The 20,548-nt window shown below is 40.6% G+C and overlaps 3 protein-coding genes across 6 annotated transcripts in view; 1 reads left to right on the top strand and 2 right to left on the bottom strand.

The window, feature by feature from the left end:
• Gabpa (GA binding protein transcription factor subunit alpha) overlaps window positions 1-826 on the bottom strand; it is a 29,462-nt gene extending 28,636 nt beyond the window's left edge. For 2 of the 3 annotated variants that reach the window (XM_055614826.1, XM_055614829.1), the window contains exon 1: window positions 268-344. The gene's annotated coding sequence lies outside the window, so the exon portion shown is untranslated. Of the gene's footprint in view, window positions 1-267; window positions 345-758 lie in introns of those variants that run through there. The other variant, XM_055614827.1, reaches the window with a different exon arrangement.
• On the top strand, window positions 279-8,621 carry Atp5pf (ATP synthase peripheral stalk subunit F6). Of its 2 annotated transcripts, XM_055614830.1 has the most exons (5): window positions 279-359; window positions 799-973; window positions 4,506-4,678; window positions 7,885-8,009; window positions 8,499-8,621. In XM_055614830.1, the coding sequence occupies exons 3-5, from the start codon at window positions 4,515-4,517 to the stop codon at window positions 8,534-8,536; spliced, it is 327 nt and encodes a 108-aa protein (XP_055470805.1). In that variant the 5' UTR covers window positions 279-359; window positions 799-973; window positions 4,506-4,514; the 3' UTR covers window positions 8,537-8,621. The 2 variants fall into 2 exon arrangements, with proteins under 2 accessions (XP_055470805.1, XP_055470806.1); XM_055614831.1 differs by lacking the exon at window positions 279-359 and having other exon boundaries at window positions 848-985.
• Window positions 8,622-10,944: 2,323 nt separating this feature from the next.
• Window positions 10,945-20,548, bottom strand: part of Jam2 (junctional adhesion molecule 2) — a 66,029-nt gene continuing 56,425 nt past the window's right edge. Inside the window, exons 8-10 of the mRNA XM_055615002.1 lie at window positions 18,483-18,498; window positions 16,200-16,242; window positions 10,945-14,850 (exon numbers count right to left, since the gene is read on the bottom strand). Of these exons, the coding sequence (XP_055470977.1) occupies window positions 14,818-14,850; window positions 16,200-16,242; window positions 18,483-18,498 (92 nt within the window). The 3' untranslated portion in view covers window positions 10,945-14,817. The remainder of the gene's footprint in view (window positions 14,851-16,199; window positions 16,243-18,482; window positions 18,499-20,548) is intronic.

The following is a 20,548-nucleotide window of genomic DNA, read 5'->3' as shown; positions in this document are numbered from 1 at the left end:
CCGGCGACGGGCGAGTCCGCAGCGTCCCGCAGCGCGGCCCGGGCATGCCGCTCCCCGCGCCCCTCCCCTCGGCTCCCCGCACAGCCTCTCCCGCCCCTCCCCACCCGGCTCCCTCAAGTCTCCACGAACGGAAATGGGAGTCACAGCGCCGGGGACCAGCGGAAACAAAACACAGAGGCGGCCGCGGGGGGGCCGCGGCGGGGGAAGCCCCGGAACCAGGCCTGCCGCGCGGGCCCGCGCTCCCCGCCGGCCCGCGGCCGCACTCACCAGCGCCGGAATCCGCCGCGTGGCCCTCGCCCGCGCTCCACAGCCGGCTGGAAACGGCGGCGGCGCGGGCTCCACGTACAGCTGCCCTCCGGGTAAGGCGCGCCGCTCCCGCGACTCGCAGTGTGAGGCCCCGGGGCCCTTCCCGCGGAATCGGCGCTAAGAAACCCCAGCCCCTCTCCCGCCTCCCAGACACCCCTGGGCCCGGAACTACAACTCCCAGCAGGGTGCGCGACACGAACTACCGCGGCAACGGGGGCTCGCGAGGCACAAACGCCTCAAGCCGCGTAGTTTTACGAGCTCGCCTTCCCCGACACTGCATCCACCTTCCCCAGCCCCGGGATCGAGACGCTGAATCGGAGAGGAGCTTGAACTAGGAGAGAGGCCAAAGTACGCATGCGTACAGTGCAGTGTTTTTCAAGAGGGGGAAAAGGGGCGAAGTTAAGTGAAGGAAAGATGGCGGAAATTTAGTAGAGGGACCCGGAAGCACTAACCCTCCACTTCCTCCTCCTGTTTGGCTTCTGTCTCACCCAGAGGCGTCCGGTCGCAGACTCTATCGGAGGCGCTTCCTGTCCGGTGAGCGTCGAACGACTGAAGCGGTAGCCCATAATGCATTGCGACGGCGGGTAGGCGTGTGTAGGCGGAGCCAGGGCCGGAAGTAGAACGGCGGCGGCGGCTGCGACTCTGGCAGCTCGGGACTCAGCGCAAGGTGACTGGGAGGGTAACTAGGCTAGCTTGTCCTCTTGGGACCGCGGTCCTGGGTTTCTTCACGGGGCAAGGGCAGCCCATCACCTCTCCCCTAGTAGGAGAGAGCAGCTGTGTGTCCTTGGCAACTTCACGACCTGGCCTGGGGTCACGGGTTGACCTCGGCCCTGCTGGGTATTAAGGTTTGCCTTATACCCAATAAATAAGACCGGTAATACCCTTTGGGAGGAGAACTGGCCAACACGAAAGCAAAAAGGCGGGCTGATGTGCCTCCGGTCCCCCTGGGACAACCCAAGGTCAAGGCACGGGAAAGAAGCTTGTGAATTTTGCACGAGCAGGTCATGACTCCCAAGACAGAAAGGGCAGTAGTGATGTCCTAAAAGTTTGCATCTAATATAGAAGCGAAGGCGCTAAACCAGATTTGTAGGTTGACTTCATGATCAGATGCTAACAGACAGCAAACGTCTAGCTTTTGGCTGGGCTCCTCGGTCATCGCTATGAATAGGAGAGCCATGCTGCTTCCCAAGGCTATACAATACTCTTGGTTTGAACTTCTGATTTTTTTCCAGATGCCTTCCCCAATATTTTAATAATCAGACCCCTAACAGGCAGCTATCACCAGATATTACTTAAGTGTAGAATTTGTCATTTGTTTTCTGTATGATAGTGAACAGTTTAGTGAACACTGTTTTATCTGAAAAAGTGAAAGCAGTAGAGGAGAAGCAACAGTAGTTTTGTTAAAAGAGTGGTTTTTTTGGGGGGTGTAGGATTTAGAGGCGAATACACGTGTGTTTTGGGTTGAAATAGGATATAAATTGGAAATGAGAATTGGAAATCTCATTCATGATACCTTATTGAAAAGTGAAAATGTGTTTTGCCTATCTTGTGAAAGAAATGACAATCTTTGCTGTCAGATTGGCAGTAGGTTGACTGTAGAATGTTGGGTAACCACTAACATTAGGCAGAGTTTTTACCATCTCTAAACAAGACAAAGAGCAACTTCCCCTAACTCTTTAAAGAGTATTTCCACAATGGGTGGTGGCGGTAGGCAGAAGCAGGCGGATCTCTGCATTGAGGCCAGCCTGTCTACAAAGTGAGTCCAAGACAGCCAAGGCTACACAGAGAAACCCTTCCTTGAGAAACAATAATAACAAACAAAAAGAAGTATTTTTACAAAATTTTTAGGGTTAAACAAGTGTTGCTATCTTACTGATATTTGTTAAGTGTGTTCCTAGATTTCCAGAAAAGAGAACAGACATTGAGGTGGGTGGTGTTTTCTTATTATAAGGTCTTATTTGTTTGCTTTTATTCCTTTCACCTATATAATTCTTTGGTAGATTATATGAGTGACACATTAATCAGTCTTTGATTTCTTCAAGTGTTTTGTTTTCATTGGTGAATGATAACTCACTGCTTATTTGATTTCTTTGAGCAGTACTAAATATTATTACAGTGTTTGTTGCAGTTGGTACTATTGATACTTCAGTCTAGATAACTTATTGAAATGAGAGTGAAGAGGGTTATTTTTCATGTTTAGGGAGTATAGCAGTGTGCCTGATGTCTTACCCACTAGAGGCCACCTGCATTCAACCTATTCAGGACAAACAAAATTGTCTTCAGACGGCAAATGTGCCTTTGGAGATAAAATTACTCCTTTGTCCTTTCACATAAGTTTAGCAACCATTGCACTTGTAGTTAATGATTCTTGAACCCTCAAACCCCTCTATGCAATTCTACCTGTCTATCCATGAGTATCCATTATGTGTTTATGTAGGTGCATGTGTATGTGTGGACATTTCTGCACCTGTTTCTCTGGTGGCCTGAGGTCAGCCTCGGCTGTTAACTCTTCAGGTGCTATGCACATTGCTCTTTGAGACAGGGTCAGTCGTATCCAAGGACTTGCCAAGAAGACTAGGTTAAAGTGAGCCCCAAAGATCTGCCTGTGTCTGCTTCCTCAGTGCTGGCGTTATAAGCGTGCTGCCAATCCTGGCTTTAAAAACAAACAAAATGGAACAATCATAGGCTCTGGGAATCAAATGCTCCCTCTACTACCACCACTTTTGTAATTGTTGTTATTATTAAATTCAAGACACAAAATTTGTCAAATTAGATATTTCAGTCCTTGTTTCTAATTTCTCTGTTAACATAAACTAGTAGCAATATGCTTACTACCAGGGGTCCTCTCACACTTGGGTAGATGTCAGGTGTCAGCGAGCAGATACAGATAACAGATCTGTTAAGTGATAGGAAGCATGTTGGCATTGCAGACTTTCCTCAGGGTTCCAGTGGCCCTTTATCACTGACAGTATGAGAAGCATTGAGTGTAAGACAGCATACTATAGCACAGTGTGTATTAGATAGATGTGGGGTGGGAGAGGGGTTATACAAAGGCAGCTGGTGGTGGCACACTCCTTTAATCCCAGCACTCAGGAGGCAGACCCTGGCAGATCTCTGTGATTTTGAGGCCAGCCTGGTCTACAGAGTGAGTGCCAGGACAGGAAGGGTGGCACAGAGAGATGCTGTCTCTGGGACAAAAAAAGAAAAGAAAAGAAAACACACACACAGGAAGGAAAAAAGAAATGTTATGAAGCTATCTATTGAAATGAGGCTCTTCTGTTGCTATTTCACTAAGGTTTGTTGAGCCTGATCTGGAGAAATTTTTCTTCTGCTAAGTTTCAGTCTCCCTATCTCTTCTCTTACTTTTGGACTTCATGCTTGGATTTATTTTTTTGTAATTTGGTTTTGCATTTGAACTTTAAATCTCTACCTAACTCAGGTCCCAACAAGAATTATCTTCTTGTTTGATGTATCTATTAACATGTTCTGCTAGACAATTACTTGTTTTAGCTTCAGATCTGAGGACTTGAAAGGATCTAAGCTGTGCTTTTTAAACTTTTGACTTTGACCTGCAAACTCTTTCTCTGATGAGCTTTTATCATCTAATCTCTGGATTCCAACAGAGTTTACTTGGCATGTTGCTGCTTTTCTTTGCTGTTTCTTTTGGAAGTTGATTTGGTTACAGTGTTAAGTGGCCAGGATCCTGCCGTTGTTAGCAGGCAAAGCTGTTTTCCTTCCTTTTGTAGTATGAGGTAGAAACTTCCAGCCTCTCACATTCTGTTTAAGACAGCTGTCTTGACTCTGAGGGTTCATGGAAAACTGGTATATTACTCTGAGGGTTCATGGAAAACTGGTATATTATGAGCAAATTGTCTTTTCCTGCTGAAGACAAGCAGTGTTCTTGAACAGCCTCTACCTACTTTTTCCTCAGATCATGGGAGGAAAAGCACCACCCCATAATTTGTGATTGCTTTCTGCTTTAATCATAGTAGAACTCTCAGCTAATTCTAGGTCTCAGTCTTTTGGTAAAAAGCAAGGGCCTTGTAATGGAAGGGTCACATGATTGGCCAGACATAGCCTGAATTCTGGTGTAATGTAGTTCTGTAACCTAATTCATCCATTTAGGTTCTCACTACCTAATGTATTTGAGTTGTTTATAAAAAGTACACTAACTTTCTCTTGCTTGTCTAATAAACCAGAGACTCACCATGATTCTTCAGAGGATCTTCAGGCTCTCCTCTGTCCTTCGTTCAGCAGTCTCCGTGCATTTGAGGAGGAACATTGGTGTTACAGCAGTGGCATTTAATAAGGAACTTGACCCTGTACAGAAACTCTTCGTGGACAAGATAAGAGAGTACAAATCAAAACGACAGTAAGTGGGTAGATGATGAAGCACATTTGTGACTATAAGTATCAGAGTATGTAAATTTCAAGATGTAAGTGCTAATAGTGTCTTCTTTACAAAGGCTCCAAGGGACAGTTCCAGTAAGCCAGTTGCCACAATAATGTCATTACAGTGAAATAAGTCAAGTCAGAGAAGCACACAGGATCTTGAAGCCATTTAGTGGTTATTCAAGAAAATTATGTGCCTTAGACATTGATAGCTTAACATCATAAAACTAAGAACACAGTCAGAGTATTCCACCTCTCATTTTAGGCCTTAAGAGAGTTGAGTTGGTAAAGTGATAAGGTAATTTGAGGGATGTGCACAAACAGCATCTTTCTTTTTAAAGCTGTTTTCATGGTGATGTAGCTCTGGAAGTATCAAAGAACAAAAGACTCAAAGTGCTATGAAGTAAGACTTGGAAGACTGAATATTTGAGATGAATATATCCATCATTCGATTTAGCCCCTAAATCTTAGGAAAATGATATGCATGTGTATAATTCTTTTATTTAGTCACCTGTTATTTACAAAGAACATGAAAGAAGAGAAAGGGAGAGTGGGATTGAAAGGGGATGGGGAGGATGCTACAGCTGGGATACAAAGTGAATAAACTGTAATTAATAAAAATAAAATAAAAATTAGAAAAATACAAAGAACATGAAGGCTAACTGATATGGCCTATGTTATGCTTTTACAAAGTGTAGGGATTTTATTATTATTAATTAATTAAAATTTATTCACTTTGTATCCCAGCTGTAACCCCTCCCTTGTTCCTTTCCCAAACCCACCCTCCCTCACTCTTCTCCTCCCATTCCTCTCTCCAAGTCCGCTGATAAGGGAGGTGGTCCTCCCCTTCCATCTGATCCTGGTATAGAAATACTCATCAGGATTGGCTGTATTGTTTTCCTCTGTGACCTGGTAAGGCTGTTCCCTTCTCAGGGAGGTGATCAAAGAGCTAGTCACTGAGTTTGTGTCAGAGACAGTCCCTGTTCCCTTACTAGGGAACCCCCTTGGACACTGAGCTGCATCTGCGCAGGTGTTCTAGGTTATCATCATGCGTGGTCCATGGTTGGAGTATCAGTCTCAGAAAAGACCCCTGGGACCAGATTATTTGATTCCAAAATGCAGATTCTTAAAACTTGATAGAAGTACAAAGCTTATAAGCAAGTAAATATAAGGAAAGTGGTTAGGTGCAAGGTGACATCCAGTGTTTTGAGATTTGGAAGGAAAAAAACACTCCTTCCTAGCTGGAGACATTTTGGGATTTTGGAAAAGTTCATGGTAGGGCTTTAAAGGCAATGTTTGGTGTCATTCTACCCTTTTGAGTGTTTCATGGCATCTATAAATCATCTCCCCAGTGTAAAAAGAAAAAAAAGAATTTACTCATTATTTTGCTAATGCCTAGTTCTTATCTTTGGAAGATACACCCAGGATTCTATACCAAGTTAAGAAGAGTTGTTTTAAAGACTGGACAGGTAAATGGATTAAGACTATTATGCTTTTTAGGATAGAAAAATGATGTCAGATAAGGTAAGAAAACTAGAATGCACAAAATTTGCTTGGAGAATTATACACTTTTGATCCCAGAGGTATAAGGCATGGGAGGAGTATGCACCGTTTTTGAGTATGAAATTTGTAGATGACAATGTCAAGTTCACTGTTACACTGGTTGGCTGTATGTCAATCTGACACAGTTGAGTCATCAGAGAAGAGGTAAGTCTCAATTGAGAAAATGTGTCCATAAGAAGGTAGGAACATAGGCAAGTTTGTAAGGCATCTTCTAAATTGGTGATTGATGTGGAAGAGCCCAGACCATTGTGTTGTGGGCCACCCCTGGACGGGAACTTGTCCATTCTGTGAGAAAGCAGCCTGAGCCAGCCATGTGGAACAAGTCAGTAAGCAGCACCCATTTGTGGCTTTGAATCAGCCCCTGCCTCCAGGTTCCTGACTGCTTGAGTCCCTATTCTCCCTCTGTTTGATGATGAACAGTAGATGGAAACATATACTTTCCTCCTAAGCTGCGTTGGTCATGGTCTTTCATCATAACATAGTGACCCTAATGTCAAAGGTTGGACCCACCTGATTGAAGCTTCAATGCCGGATGATTATTTTGGAATTCTAAAGGTAACTAACTATGCAGTCATTAAAAGTCTTGAGGACCTGGAAGATGGTTTAGTTGGAAAAGTGCTTGCTACATAGTAAAGAGGGAACAGAGTTAGGTTTCCCAGCATCTCTGTAGAAAGCCAGATGCAGTAGCCACAGCAGTGTTTGCCTATAGTTGAGCATTAGCAGAGAGAGAGAGAGGAACATCCTGTTGCAGGATATTTAATCGCATTGTGAACTGTAAGACCCTGTTTCTTGTTTGATATGGTTGTGCCTAACACACATATTTAAAAATACACAGGCTGATTTAATTCAGCAGTTTTTTCCTGTTATCCAATGTCTCTCCACAGCTGTCGTTCCTTTTTCATTAGCATTTAAAATTTGTTAAGTTAATAAAGTACTGTGTAATCTATCTTTGGTGTTCATATGTGCATATAACATGCATATATGCAAACAATACACAGCTTGAGAAACCGTGTATTTGTAATAATTAGCTCTTTTGTTATTTTATAATGTGTATGAGTGTTTTGCCTGTGTGTGTGCACTTGTGCACCTGGTTCTTGGAAGGTCAAAAGAGAGTGTTAGGTCCTCTGGAACTGGTGTTAATGGATGGTTTTGAGCCTGCTGTGTGGGTAATGGGGACATAACCTGAGTCCTCTGCAAGAGCAGCAAGTGTTTCAAACCGTTGAGCCATTTCTCCAACCACTTGGGCATTTTATTATTTAGGAGCTCCCTGGCTTAGCATTTTAGGCCTCCAATGGTCTGGGTTTTGCTGGGCATTTTTGTTTTATTGGTTTGTGTTTTTTTTTGTTTGTTTGTTTGTTTTTGTTCTTACTGTGGATTGCATTATTATCTAAATACTGCAACTCAGATCCTGAGAGAGTCTGATTAGTATCTTTGATGTTAACAACCTTGAGTGTGAGAGATTTGTTCTAAGTTACTTCATCTTTGAAACCTTGTTCTAAATTAATTTGAATTGAAATGCCGATAGATTAGTTTTCTAAAGTTTTCTTTCCCAAACACATGTACTCCAAACACATCTGTCTGTTTTAACTTGTGTGTAAATCAGTTTCTTTATGCATTTAATAGGACGTCTGCAGGACCTGTTGACATTGGCCCCGAGTATCAGCAAGAGCTGGACAAAGAGCTTTACAAGCTTAAACAGATGTTTGGTAAAGGGGACATGAATACATTTCCTACCTTCAAGTTTGAAGGTAAGGCTAATCACAAATTCAATTTGGGGGATTATTGTAGGTGGAGAATATTCACGTGGTTTTTCTTTTGGATGTTTATGCTAGGATGAGGACTAGAATCTTTATATCTGTTAATGGAAATACTCTATCAGGGAGCTATATCTCTTCCTTAAGAGTTTTTGATTGTTTGGGAGTTAAATGACAATTGCATTTAAAGTTCCTACAACCATGGAAATGACTGAGATTACTGTTCTACATTGGTGCAGGAGAGCATGTGAATTATATGACACCTTTCTCATTTGATTGGTCTAGTTACACAACACCATATATGCAACATATATAGACAGCTGCACTCACAAAAGCTATTGAAAGTTGATCAGTTGTTTACTTATATATGTTTAAAAACAGATGTTTTCTTAAAAAATAAACTTAAAACTGGTAAATTTCAAGCATTGTAGCTAATCTTGTTATTATAGTATGGCTAAGCCTGAAATTTTTCCTTCCTTTTAGATCCCAAATTTGAACTCCTCGACAAACCGCAGTCCTGAGGAATATTATAAAATCATGTGGTAATCACGAATTAGTTGTACAACTAATTTTTAAAAATTCAAATAAATGTTCATTTCACAGTTATCAGTTGTCCTTTAAATTCTTTGGTGATATGGAGTCTGTGCCTAGCATCGATTTGCTTTTGTTGTTTCTAAATCCTTTCATCTTGTTAGAATGAAGCAGATGGAGATGTTGGATAGATTGGGTAACATTGCCTCGTCCCTACTAGACTCTTCCCAGTGTGCAGTGCTGTCCTCTGCTAGTGGAGATCATCATCTAAGGAATGTTTCCTGTGAAGGGAAGGATGTGATATTTACCATCTTGAAGGAGTGGCTTTATATCCATTGTCGTGGCTTTCTTAGGAACTCTGAAACTTCATATACACAGGAATACCTGCTTTGTCTTAACTGCTGTCACTAACTGGTGTCCCTCGTTTGCTGAAGGTAATAGATGTGTGCATTTAGGAGGGAGGGTGACTTGGAAAAAAAGGCTCTGAAAGATGTGACTATTTAAAAATCCTTTGTGGGGATGTGACAGATGAGGTTTTTACATTAAAGTTTTAGCAACTGTAGTTGTCACTCAACGAAGTTAGCCTCTTAAAGGGAAGAAACCATGTCATCTTCTATCTGACAGTGTCTTTGACATGTCTTTATATGGGTTTATTAAACTTTTATCTACCTTGGGGACAAATTGGAGAATAAGATTCCTTATAATTCCGTCTGTTTTCTGTCTCTCTCCTCATTCCTTCCCATCACTCATGCAGCCATGCACACTTAAGCTTCTGTGGACTGCAGGAGTGGGGGGCTAGAAGTCTGGAGGTAGCACTGTCTTCAAGCAATAAAGGGCTTTTCATACCCAGTGCAGTCATTCTTTTCTGTAGAAAGTGTGACACTTGAGTCTCTGAGCAACAGAGGATATTATGTGAGGATGTCTTTATGAATATTTCTTTGCTGTGTGTTATCCTGAAATCTAGAAATACACTTTTCTTGATCTTCAGTTACTTCAGGTAATTCAGTGGTAGTAGAATACTTTTAGAAGGAAAAGGTTTAAAAATGAATAAAATGAGATAGTAGCATGTTCCTCTAATTACAGTAATTGGGAGGTAAGACAGGAGGATTGGGAATTAAAGGCCAGCCTGGGTTATATATTGAGACCCTGTCTCAAAACAACAGAAATTGAGTAGCAATAGTTAACTACAGATCATGAAAACATGCACATTTTTTTTTTTAATATCTTTAAAAACATTTATAGGTACCGCATTAAAAGTAGAAAATCATTATAAAATGGGTTTTAGAAAGTAGCTTTAGGGGGGCTGGAGAGATGGCTCAGAAGTTAAGAGCACTGGCTGTTCTGCCAAAGGTTCTGAGTTCAATTCCCAGCAACCACATGGTGGCTCACAACCATCTATAGTGAGATCTGGTGCCCTCTTCTGCCTGCAAGCAGAAATACAGGCAGAACACTATAAATAATAAGTAAATAAATCTTTTTTTTTTTTTTTTTTTTTTAAAGAAAAAAGCTTTAGGCTGCTCTCAAGTGTTGCATGCCTGTAATCTCTTCACCCAGGATAGCCAAGGTTACATAGGGAAGCAAAAAAAAGGAGGTGCCTTTAGTCTTACATTAAATGGGTCCTTTGTTAACACACTATTCATTATTGTGAGAGTGTTTTCTTTGTAGAAAGTAAAAAGATGTATGTTTTTGCAATTTTTTTTTTTTAATTTAGTGAGGTAAAAATATGAGCAACAAATCAAGACATTTCTCTCTATAGACCTAGCTGTCCTGGACTTGCTTTGTAAACCAGGCTGGTCTTGAACTCAGAGCAGTCCACCTGCCTCTGTCTCCCCAAGTGCTAGGAATAGAGGGGTGTGCCACTGCTTCTGACTCACCTTAGATTTTTCTTTGTTTTGTAATTTATTTATTTGTTAGTATTATTATTTATTACAATTTATTCAATTTGTATCCTGGCTGTGGCCCCATCCCTTGTCTCTTCCCAAGCCCACCCTCCATACCTCTTTTCCCCCCTATTCCTCTCCCCAAGTCCACTGATAGGGGACACCTCAGATTTCTTTACCATTATTACTGCTAATATGTTCCAGATCTTACTGAACAAGAAACAAGAGATGAAAAAGATTTAAGACTTGTTGGCTAGGACTGCTGGCTGCTCTTCCAGAGGACTTGAGTTTGATTCCCAGCACTTATATGGAAGTTTACAACCATTTCCAGGGCATCTGACTCCCTCTTGATGTTTGCTGACATGTGCTGCACAGACATGCATGTAGGCAAACCACCTATAAACATAAAAATTCATTGTGTGGAAATAAACAACTAATTGCTAAAAGGAAAATAATTTCTGTCCATCCTTAATTCATACAGTAATAATTCATAGAACACAAACTAAATTGTATCAGAATATAATGTTTTATTAATATTCTAAGTAGATGCTCACAATTAATCATTCTTTGTGCCTCACAGATATTCAGAATTTTTAGGAACTATCTTCATGTTCACTATTAAATACCTTGGGGTTTATGAAGACCTATACAAATGAGTTTTTTTCTCAGGGTTTCCAGTTGGTAGAGGTGTCAGACATGTGCATACCTACCTACACTATAACATAAACCAATAAATAATCGCAAAAAAATCAAATGCCTTCAGAATTCAGAGAAGAAATTTGCAATTGGGAAATGAGAGAGGGCTGTGCTAGAGCAGCTTAATTTGACCTGTCTGTTGGGAGTAGATAATTTCCATGGCTTGTGATGAGGACCAGCCTTCCAAGGGAAGTGTTACAAATGTATTCAAAAGGTGGAGTAAGTTGTGAAGATGCACAGTTCATTTTGATTGGTGAGTGACAACGCAGCCAAGAAAGTGGGTTGTTGCTCACTAGGTGGGTTATGAAAGCGTCTGCATAAAGGAGGAGGAGGAGAAGCATTTTAGTTCCCAGCTGTGGACTATAAGCTTAATAAGTAAAGAGTGAAAGTGTTTAGTCAGTGGAGAAGAGAGGGGAGTGTCATTGGGCATGAAAGTCCTTAGGCAAACTGTGAAATGGGGTTAGGAAAGGATGCACCAGAATAGGGGAGATTGAGTGACTAAAAGGTTCTTATGGCCCCAGAAAGAAAAGGTGAGGATAACGATAGTCTGAGATGCCAGGTTTTTATGGCATCATTAGGAGATTAAAGATGGAGAAATTTAGGGATGGGGTGGTTCTGCAGCTAGAATTTACATATAACATTGTTGATGGCTAACTTTAGCACTTAAAAACAGATAATTTTATTCAGCTATGAAATTGCCAGAAAATGAATGAAACTGCAAAGGATTATGCTCAGAAACACAAACGCCTTCAGTCCAGGGAAGTAGAAGAGGACCATGAGATAGAGGCTTAAGAGGGGTATGAGGAAGATAGAATGGAAGGGAGACGACTGAGGGTTTTAGGGTAGCAGGAAAGGGGGATGGGGGTTGATAGTCAAAATGAAGTGTGCTTGGAATTACATACTTTGTAAGATAAGTTTTAAAATACCAATTCAGAGATAGGGAAATGAGAGTGGATGGAGATGCTGTGTCCCACCATAACAGAATGGTAGAGAATAGAGGACAAAGAGGTTTTCCAGCCAGGGTGGGTGGGTGAGCCAGAGGTTACTGAGGATGAAGAGAAAGTATAGGAACTGGAAAATTTTAAATGCAGAAAAAGTGTGAACTGTGGATCAGTTGGACGTGTATAAAGACCCCACCTCCTCCATTAATGGCACTGCAAACCCAAAAAACCACCAACTGTAAAAGCACAGGCTCCTCTTAGAAGAGGAATGAGATTTTGCACTTCCCTATCCCCAACCTCTGATGTATGTAAAGCATCCAATAAGGAGTCTACCCTTTTGTTCTCTGAATTTAGACGTTGGCAGGTATCCAAGCTGAGAGGTAAGAGATTTTCATCTTAAACTGAAAGAGCTGCCTTACAGCTGCAGGTGCTAAGAGGGAGGAGTTTCCTGGGTTTTACTGAACAATAGGTAACTGACTTCCTCTGCTCTGTTGAATGGGGCTAAAAAGTTTAGCTGTATGTAGCTATTTTTGTAATGTGAACTTTAATCAAACAAAGTGAGCTGTACAGTGAAGGAAATTCTTTGTAAAGTACTGAAAAATAAACATCCAGACTTCGTTAAGTTAACCCTCATCCCAACTAGAAATAAGCTGAATCTAGTTACACCAGCAGCATACTAAAACAAAACTGGCTATAGTTTCTAGAACCCCACCACAGTTTCACTGTGGAAAAATAAAATCAAAATGCTCTACACACTACAATTTGACACAGTGTTAGAGTTCAAGTCTCATAAAACAGATGGACAAGTCCAAATGGCAGTGAGCCATAGGTACACTAGAGAATTAATGTGCACAGTCACGTCCTTGGTGTGGAGGAAAGCCTTCTTCAGACAATGGTTTCTGCTTAGCTGTAGGCAGTGGTTCAGTTAAGAATGCAGAATAGGTATTTGGCAACAGACTTTGTTAGGTTTTTACACTGCATAAAATAAATCTCAAAAGGAAGCTTTTCATCAGTGAAGTTAAGGCACTACATAATTGTCCTCTCACAATGTGGATTTGTGTCACTTAAATTGAAGCAGTTAGTCTTGTGTTGTGTGTGGGCCTGAAGAGGCATCCTTGAGAGTTCTGTATCTACTTGGCACTGCATGAGGACAGCATTCCTCCTACCAAGACACATCTGACAGTCGTGGCATAGGGAACATTCACCCTGATTTCGTATACACCACAGGTGATTCTCTGTCATTTGCTATGAGGAGTGAGGAGCTTGTATCTGGGCAAATCGCATCTCTGTTGCTGATTTTGTGACCCTATCTCTTGGAACAGAGGCATACCTTACTTGCTTGTAGGCTACACTGTGTGAGTTGAGTGGTTTCATCAGGAACCATGTAGGTTGAAATGTGTTCTGTCTTCTTTGTAGAGTTTGTTGGCTCCATTAAGTGAATCTGACCTTGAGGGTTGAGCCATTTTACAGGAGTCAGACCTGTAAGGAGTCTACTAGAAGGGTTCAAGGCCACAGTATGGCAGTGGGCATTTCCCCCATGACCAGGTCACTGCCAAGCACTCAGTGACCACCTACTCCATTTATTCAGTGAATCCTGAGAATCTGCTTTGTCTTTTGGGTAGGAAAAACAAACAAACAAAAAATTTTAAGCCAACTTGTCCATATTCAAAGCTGACAAAGGCAGTAAATGATGTTTTCATGTTTATTTACCCAGAACTAGACATCCCAGTTGCATTTTGTTTTTAATATGAGTAAACCAGTCCAAACAGGACTGCTTTTACTGTTGAGCCCTGGGAATTTAATATTCTGACACTAACTAGCTGGTGGCCTTTGCGGTTAATCAGTTCAGAAACAGACCCAGGTCTCATTTCAGCCATGGTTTCTCATGTGTCTTTGCTGTATCAAGCGGGTTGTAGATGCCAGGAGTCAAAACGAGCTTGTTCATTCACATTTTAAGTATGGAGCAAATGCTTCCCTTGCCATGTCCCTGTTAGTCATAGGCAGACTGGCAGCCTTTTACGTGCAGCACTGAGGGACTAGCCCAGCTCAGTTTTGTTGTTAGAGACAACCATTCGTGCACAGGAAAGTGTCTGTGAAGTTTTGTCGGTTTTCGTTGTGAGTTCTGGTGTCCAGGTCACTGAGCCTCTCCAGAGGAGCCTCAGAAAATGGCAATAGCAGCTAGCAGCTCCACTCCTGTTGCTTTTGGTTCTGAGACAGGAAAGTAAACAGAAAGTGCAAATCCCTGGGCCTAAGACCCAGCCCTGGGCTTCCCTTACAGATAGATTGGAGACAAAGAGCCACGGGATAAGGATTACACAGAGGTAGGGAGGATTCTGGTAGGAATTCTGAGAGCAGAGTTTCTGTTCTTTCCAGTGTTTTCTGAACACAGGAGCCATTCTTGCATGGAGAACACATGCAGTGTGTTCCTGCCTCTTGGATTAGCTTCACATTCAATGTGATACATTAAGTTCTAAAACTGAAGATACTGATGTGCATGTCACAAAACTCAGAGTGTTACCAGATATTTCATTTCTCTGTAGTTCAGACACAAGATGCCAGATTGTATTTGAGGTGGTGGCAAGAACATTTTGCTTAAAATACCAATTTCATGTGAGTTAGAGGTCATAAAAATTATGAGGAATTACCACTTTCATTTCCTTATCCATCTCTTTGTAAGACAAAGCAGACATTTATAATATTTTAATAACTTGTGTGACAACTGTGGTTTTGGTGCATCTCAAAAGTGGAATTCTTTTAAATTATGAAGGATTTTGTGTGCTTGAAATCCTAGAAAAGAAAAAAAAAACAAGTTTAAATGTAACATACTACTTCATATTTAAACACATTCATATAAATCTTACGAATATCAAACTATGAGATTCTTCAAGGTACAGTCAGTATATATCTAATTAAATCTAATTTTGTGATAAGGTAAGTAAATGCTTGAAGCCATGAAGCTTGAACTTTGCTGAGAGTAAAGAAATGTGACTGAAGTTAGAGCAGCTGGGAGAGGGCTTGTTAGGAGCTAGGATGCCGCTGCTAGTGTACCAGGCAACAGCAGTGTGGCCAGCACTGAGCCCGGAACCCCACCACAGAACAAAGCTAAACTAGAGATTTGTGTGTGGCTGATGAGGACACCTGAAAGCAAGAAGGAAAAGTCCTTCGCCCCTTTCATTCAGAGACAAAGTCCCCTTACTGTTTGACAGAATTATTTTTATAACAGTCTTAAAGGCTTTCTCTGTAAATGATAGAAATCATGATATTTGTCACCTAATTAAAAGAATGTGCTTAGTGTGGTAAACTACAAAAAAAAAAAATGGTGATTTCTGTTATAGATCCTAAAGGAGGTAAATTTTAAAGGAACTTTCATGGGAGGGGGGACTTTTAAGAGCAGTAAGTGGGTGTTAAATACTGCCGTCCATTAGAATCACTTCAACGTTTACAGTACTGCTGTGGAATCCTAGAATCCCTTCTTTAGCAACCTAAGGAGTTCTGGGAATCCTTTCTCAGGAAAGGATTTAAGCTTCTGAGAATGTTGGATGTCCCGCCTCTGTTAATATTACCAAAAAGTAGTTCAGCGGGCCCAGATGCTGTTTCCTGAGTGATCTCAAGAAGATGATGATTGAAGGGTTTTGAAATGCCTTTTTTGAGCAGCGGATGGTGTTTTATAGCCCTAACATTTCGAGTGCTTGGAACAACCAAAGGCAAGTTCTAGAACCTGAGTATGCTGGCAGCCACCTACTGGGTCAGGCTCCCAAGACACAGGGTATCTGGGCTCCACCTCTGCCAGTGTTCGCCTGTGAGAACTTATGCCTCAGTTTCTTCATCTGGCTCAAGAATGACTAAAAATGCCAGACTCAGTCACATTAAGGAGGTGGATTTAAAACTGAATACCCCCAATAGAAATGATGATATAAAATTTACTTCCGTAATTGCTGTGCAAATGCCAACCATCTTCATCATGTCCACCCAGATGGGAAGGAAGCTGACATTTACTTATATCCTTTAATGTACCCACGGTAGACACCAGTCCAAAGCGTATTAAAGTGAAGTCATCATGTCCATATATTTGCTTCATTTCCCTGCCATAGTCCCTAAATATACCTGTTCTATAAACATGCTTTAATAGTACTTACATTTTCACTCACTGTAGTGGCTTTAGATGCAGGACTACCTTTCCTGTTTGTAGAACATAAAGACAGTGTTTACCACATTACCACTTCCAATCCTGAAACTCATCCTCATTCAACACTGACTATCTAGCCAGGCAAGAAGAAAACCCAGCAGCCCAGAATGGGTTCCTGACATTTATAGACAGTATCCAGAAAAGCCATGCAGAAAGTACAGATTTGTGTCAAACCCCTGAGCAACAAAATGTAGCCTAAAGCTAACATGTTAATTTTTTATGGAATACACAAACAAGACTTATTTTCAACCTAATATATTAACATTAAATATTTTTAAAGTTTGATTACTACCATCTGAAATTTCATTTGTCCATGGAAAGTTTTCTGTGTTGATTTGGTTTCTGGAAGAAGCTCAATGAATTTCAAGAATCTAGATATCATGAATGGGCATAAAGTGGAAGGCAATAAAATATTCCTTCCTGGATTATAAAGACTCCTGCCCTTGACAGAGGCTAAAATTAAGAACGTATAAGTCTCCCTCACTGTGTATTTAAGATCATTTGACTCTGTTCAAAATTCTCCACTCCTTAACTTAATAAAAAATTGAAGTGCTCACATTGCCTTGGGGCTGGAGTGGTACTAGGTAGTGGCTACACTTCCAGGCTGCTCTGTCTGAATTGCCTTGCTTCTTTGCTAATCCTGATGTCTTAGACTTTCTCCTGTGTTTGTACTGGGAAATAACGAGAGCGAAACACCAAGGTTGAGGCATTTGGGAATAGGAAATCAGTGACAGCTGAGTCTTCAAAGGATGTAAGAGAAGCCATGGTTTCTGGGTGAGGGGGGATATGTAACGGGGACCCGCCCTGCCCATATGTAAAGAAAGATCAGTCATAGACCCTGTGCAGCAAAATTGAACCTTTGACGATCTTACCCATGTCTCATGCGTGACTGCAACATTTTCATTAAAAATTAAGATATTTTCCCTGGAGGTTAGGGGAAGCCTCGGTGGTTAAGACCACTTGCTGATCTTGAAGAGAACCAGGTTCACCCACACACTGGCTCACAACCCTCCATAATTTTTAATTAATTAATTACAATTTATTCACTTTCTGTAATTTTAACTTCCGGAGATCTGACTAGAAGATTTAGCCTCCATGGATTCTGCATGTACTTGGTACACAGACATACGTTTAAATAAAACACTCAGACATATAGAAATAAATATATTTTTGCTAACAGCCTAAATGTAGATCAGTTAATTCCTGAAAATACATCCACTGTGCTATAACCCTCCAGTGCTCCAAAATGCCCATGTTAGCTTACAACATATGCGAGGTTGTCTTTTCTCTGTTACTAGTTGTTTCTAATTGGTCTACCTGCTTTCACTTTTTTCCCTTAAAATTAACAGAGAAACCAAGGTGAACATTAAAGGATTAAAAAATTTAAAGCTTCTTACAATGATGAACCAAAGCCTAACTATTCGGAATCCTCAAAACTGCTAGCAGCATCTCCATGTGGTCTAGCCCCCAGTACGTTTGTGTGTTCACTGCCTCTCTTTCCCATACTGCTCTACGCATAAAGCTCATCTTCCTATCTTCAGATACAGCAGACATCTTGATCTTGAGCTCTTTGATTTTTTTTTTCTCTCTCTTCTACAAGAACACCATTGTGCATATCTGCTTGGTTTGCTTCCTTCGTCAGACTTTACCAAATACTGCCTATGTCCCTTGATCCTCCATTTAAAATGATAGTCTCCATTCCCACTCTTAGTATTCTCTACTTTCTTACTTGTTTTATTTCCTCCTGAATTCTTGTCACACTCTAAAGCACTGTACCGTGTACATGCAGGGTTAGTTATTTTCTGCTACTGGCATGTAAGCTCCACAGTGGGGCTGATTTCGATATTGAATTCCAGTATTGATTTAGCGGGTGTCTGGCCCTCTCCTTCTTAAAACTGACACAGTGGCAGTGCCGAGAGCAGTGTGGGGCAGAAAACTGACTAAATTTCAGTTAAGTTTAAAAATTACTGAGTAAAAGCTCATTTAAAATTTTTCAGTTTAGTAATACATAGAAATATGTTTTTAAAGTTGTACTATGGAAGTACCTACAAAATTAGAAACTTTTTCTCTTGTCATTACAAGTAGGCACAAGGACAGAGGTAGTTTTTCTTGATAAACTTGGTTAATTTCTCACAAGGTTATTCTTTACAAATAAACTGTTTGACACTAAACAGATGATTAAAGAATAAAAAAGATAGGAAGAAAAACATTAGTATTAAGAAAGGATACTTACTGGAAAGAAGTTTCTTCTACAAAAGAACAAGTATATCATTAATGCAAGAATTAATATGCAGATCTATCTATCATGACTGGCTTGATTTCCTTTTGAGTCCAACCTGTAACATTTGTACTTTCTAAATGCAAGTTTTCCTATAAAAAGTCATACAACAAATGTCTGGGCTTTGAGGGCTCAAGGGTAAAATCAAGGATACTTTGGAGTTAGCTGTATAACGAAGAAAACAAACTTTCAAAATTCACTAAAATGTAAAGTATAATTATAAAGTCTCACCGGCGTAATAACTGAAGGAATAACATCCTTGGATGTTCCACGATAGTATTACTATTGTTAAGTAGCTGCAAGTTTCCCTTTGTAAAAGAAATAAGCTTTGGGCTCTAGAAAATCATGTAAGGAGTTGGGCCTGTTGGTGCAAACCTGTAATCCCAGATTCTTGGGAAGCTAAGGCAGGGTGATCATAAATTCAAAACCAGCCTGGCCATTTTTGTGAGACCCTATCTCAAAAAAGCAAAAAGAAAAGAAAAGGCTGGCCATGTTGTTCAGCAGCAGAGCCGTTATCTAGCAGGCACATTGTCCTAGGTCCATTCCCCAGTACCAGACTGAAAGAAAAGTATAAGGAAGAGAAAAACAAAGACAAATTAGACTTGGCCTGAGTTTATAGTTTCTGATGAGTTTATTGTTTTTGATCCCAAACAAACTCAAAAATATGGTTCCTTTGACAGGTTTTCTGCCATATGAACATGGAAGTAGTAGTCTTAGCTAATGAACTCCTAATGCCCATGTCAACTCTTTCAGTATTTTAAGAAATGCCTTTACTGACTCCTCATTTAAAAATCATTAGCTATTTTCCCAAGTAGGTAAAAGTGACAAGAATTTTGCATAATTTTGTTTGTACTTTCACTGTTGACCAGCAGGGGGACACGGCTAGATTCTTTTACTAAAACAGGCTAGACCAGATTGAACTCTAATTCACAAAACAGTTCACTCTCCCTTTTTCTTTATTGATACAGGGTCTTACTATGGAGACCAAATTAACCTTGAACTTATGATCCTATTGCCTCAGGCTCAGTGAATGCTGTAATCACATGTGTGAGCTCCATGCCCAGCAGTAGCTAAAGCATAAGGAATTATCCTGAATCAGTTTTCAAGGAAACATTTTTTGTGTATAAGATTTACTTTAAATGCTGTTGGCAGCTTCTTTTGATTTTGTTTTATTTCAATATGAATCGTTTTCAGCCTAAGTTCTAAAACTAATACCCACTATTAAACGGTAGATCTAAAATTTGTTCATGCTGTAACTTTTTGGTTATTTTGCTTTTCTTTTTTTTTTTTTTAAGATTTATTTATTATTTATACAGCATTCTGCCTGCACACCAGAACTCTCTATATATGGTTGTGAGCCACCATGTGGTTGCTGGAAATTGAACTCAGGACCTCTAGAAAGGACAGCCAGTGTCCTTAACCTCTGAGCCATCTCTCCAGCCTGGTTATTTTGCTTTTCAAGACAGGGTTTCTCTGTTGGGCTTTGGCTGTCCTGGAACTTGCTTTGTAGACCAGGCTGGCCTTGAACTTGCAGAGATCCACCTGCCTCTGCCTCCTGGGTGCTGAGATTAAAGGCATGCACTCCCACTCAGGCTATTTCATTTAAAACTTCAGCTTCGTACCCTTTTGCCAGTTCAGCAAATGGAATCTCTTGAGATTTTATATATTTAAACACTGGGAGTAAAGGAATATGTTAAGATGATAAAATGTTTAAATTTCAAAAATTATTATCAAACCATTTACACAATTAAATGTAGTTTGAAGTTCTGAGTTCTAACCATGAAGAACTAAAAGCCTTGTCTGGAAGCATCTCTAATTCAGTAGGGTCTATGTGTGCTGTTCGGTTTTGTTTTGTAATTTTTTTTTGAAACACAGTCTTCACTATATAGCTCAGGCTGGCCTCAAGCTTACTATGTCTGTATGCTACCTTCCAGTACTGGGATTACAGGAATATACCAGCACACCCAACTAGGTTTCTAGTAATGGCTGCCAACTTTATAGTTGTACTTACTATATTACTA

Source organism: Psammomys obesus, unplaced genomic scaffold (assembly GCF_907164565.1).
Source record: "Psammomys obesus unplaced genomic scaffold, mPsaObe1.curated_primary_1811, whole genome shotgun sequence".
NCBI lineage: Eukaryota > Metazoa > Chordata > Mammalia > Rodentia > Muridae > Psammomys > Psammomys obesus.
The sequence above is the reverse complement of the archived record's forward strand: the minus strand, read 5'-3'. Positions and strand labels throughout refer to the sequence as shown.

Bases quoted from the DNA above. Each gene is read 5' to 3' on its own strand.
- Atp5pf (XM_055614830.1), top strand. From the start codon at position 4,515: ATGATTCTTCAGAGGATCTTCAGGCTCTCCTCTGTCCTTCGTTCAGCA. The intron at 4,679-7,884 runs GTAAGTGGGTAG...TGCATTTAATAG, and splicing joins GAGTACAAATCAAAACGACA to GACGTCTGCAGGACCTGTTG. The intron at 8,010-8,498 runs GTAAGGCTAATC...CCTTCCTTTTAG, and splicing joins TCCTACCTTCAAGTTTGAAG to ATCCCAAATTTGAACTCCTC.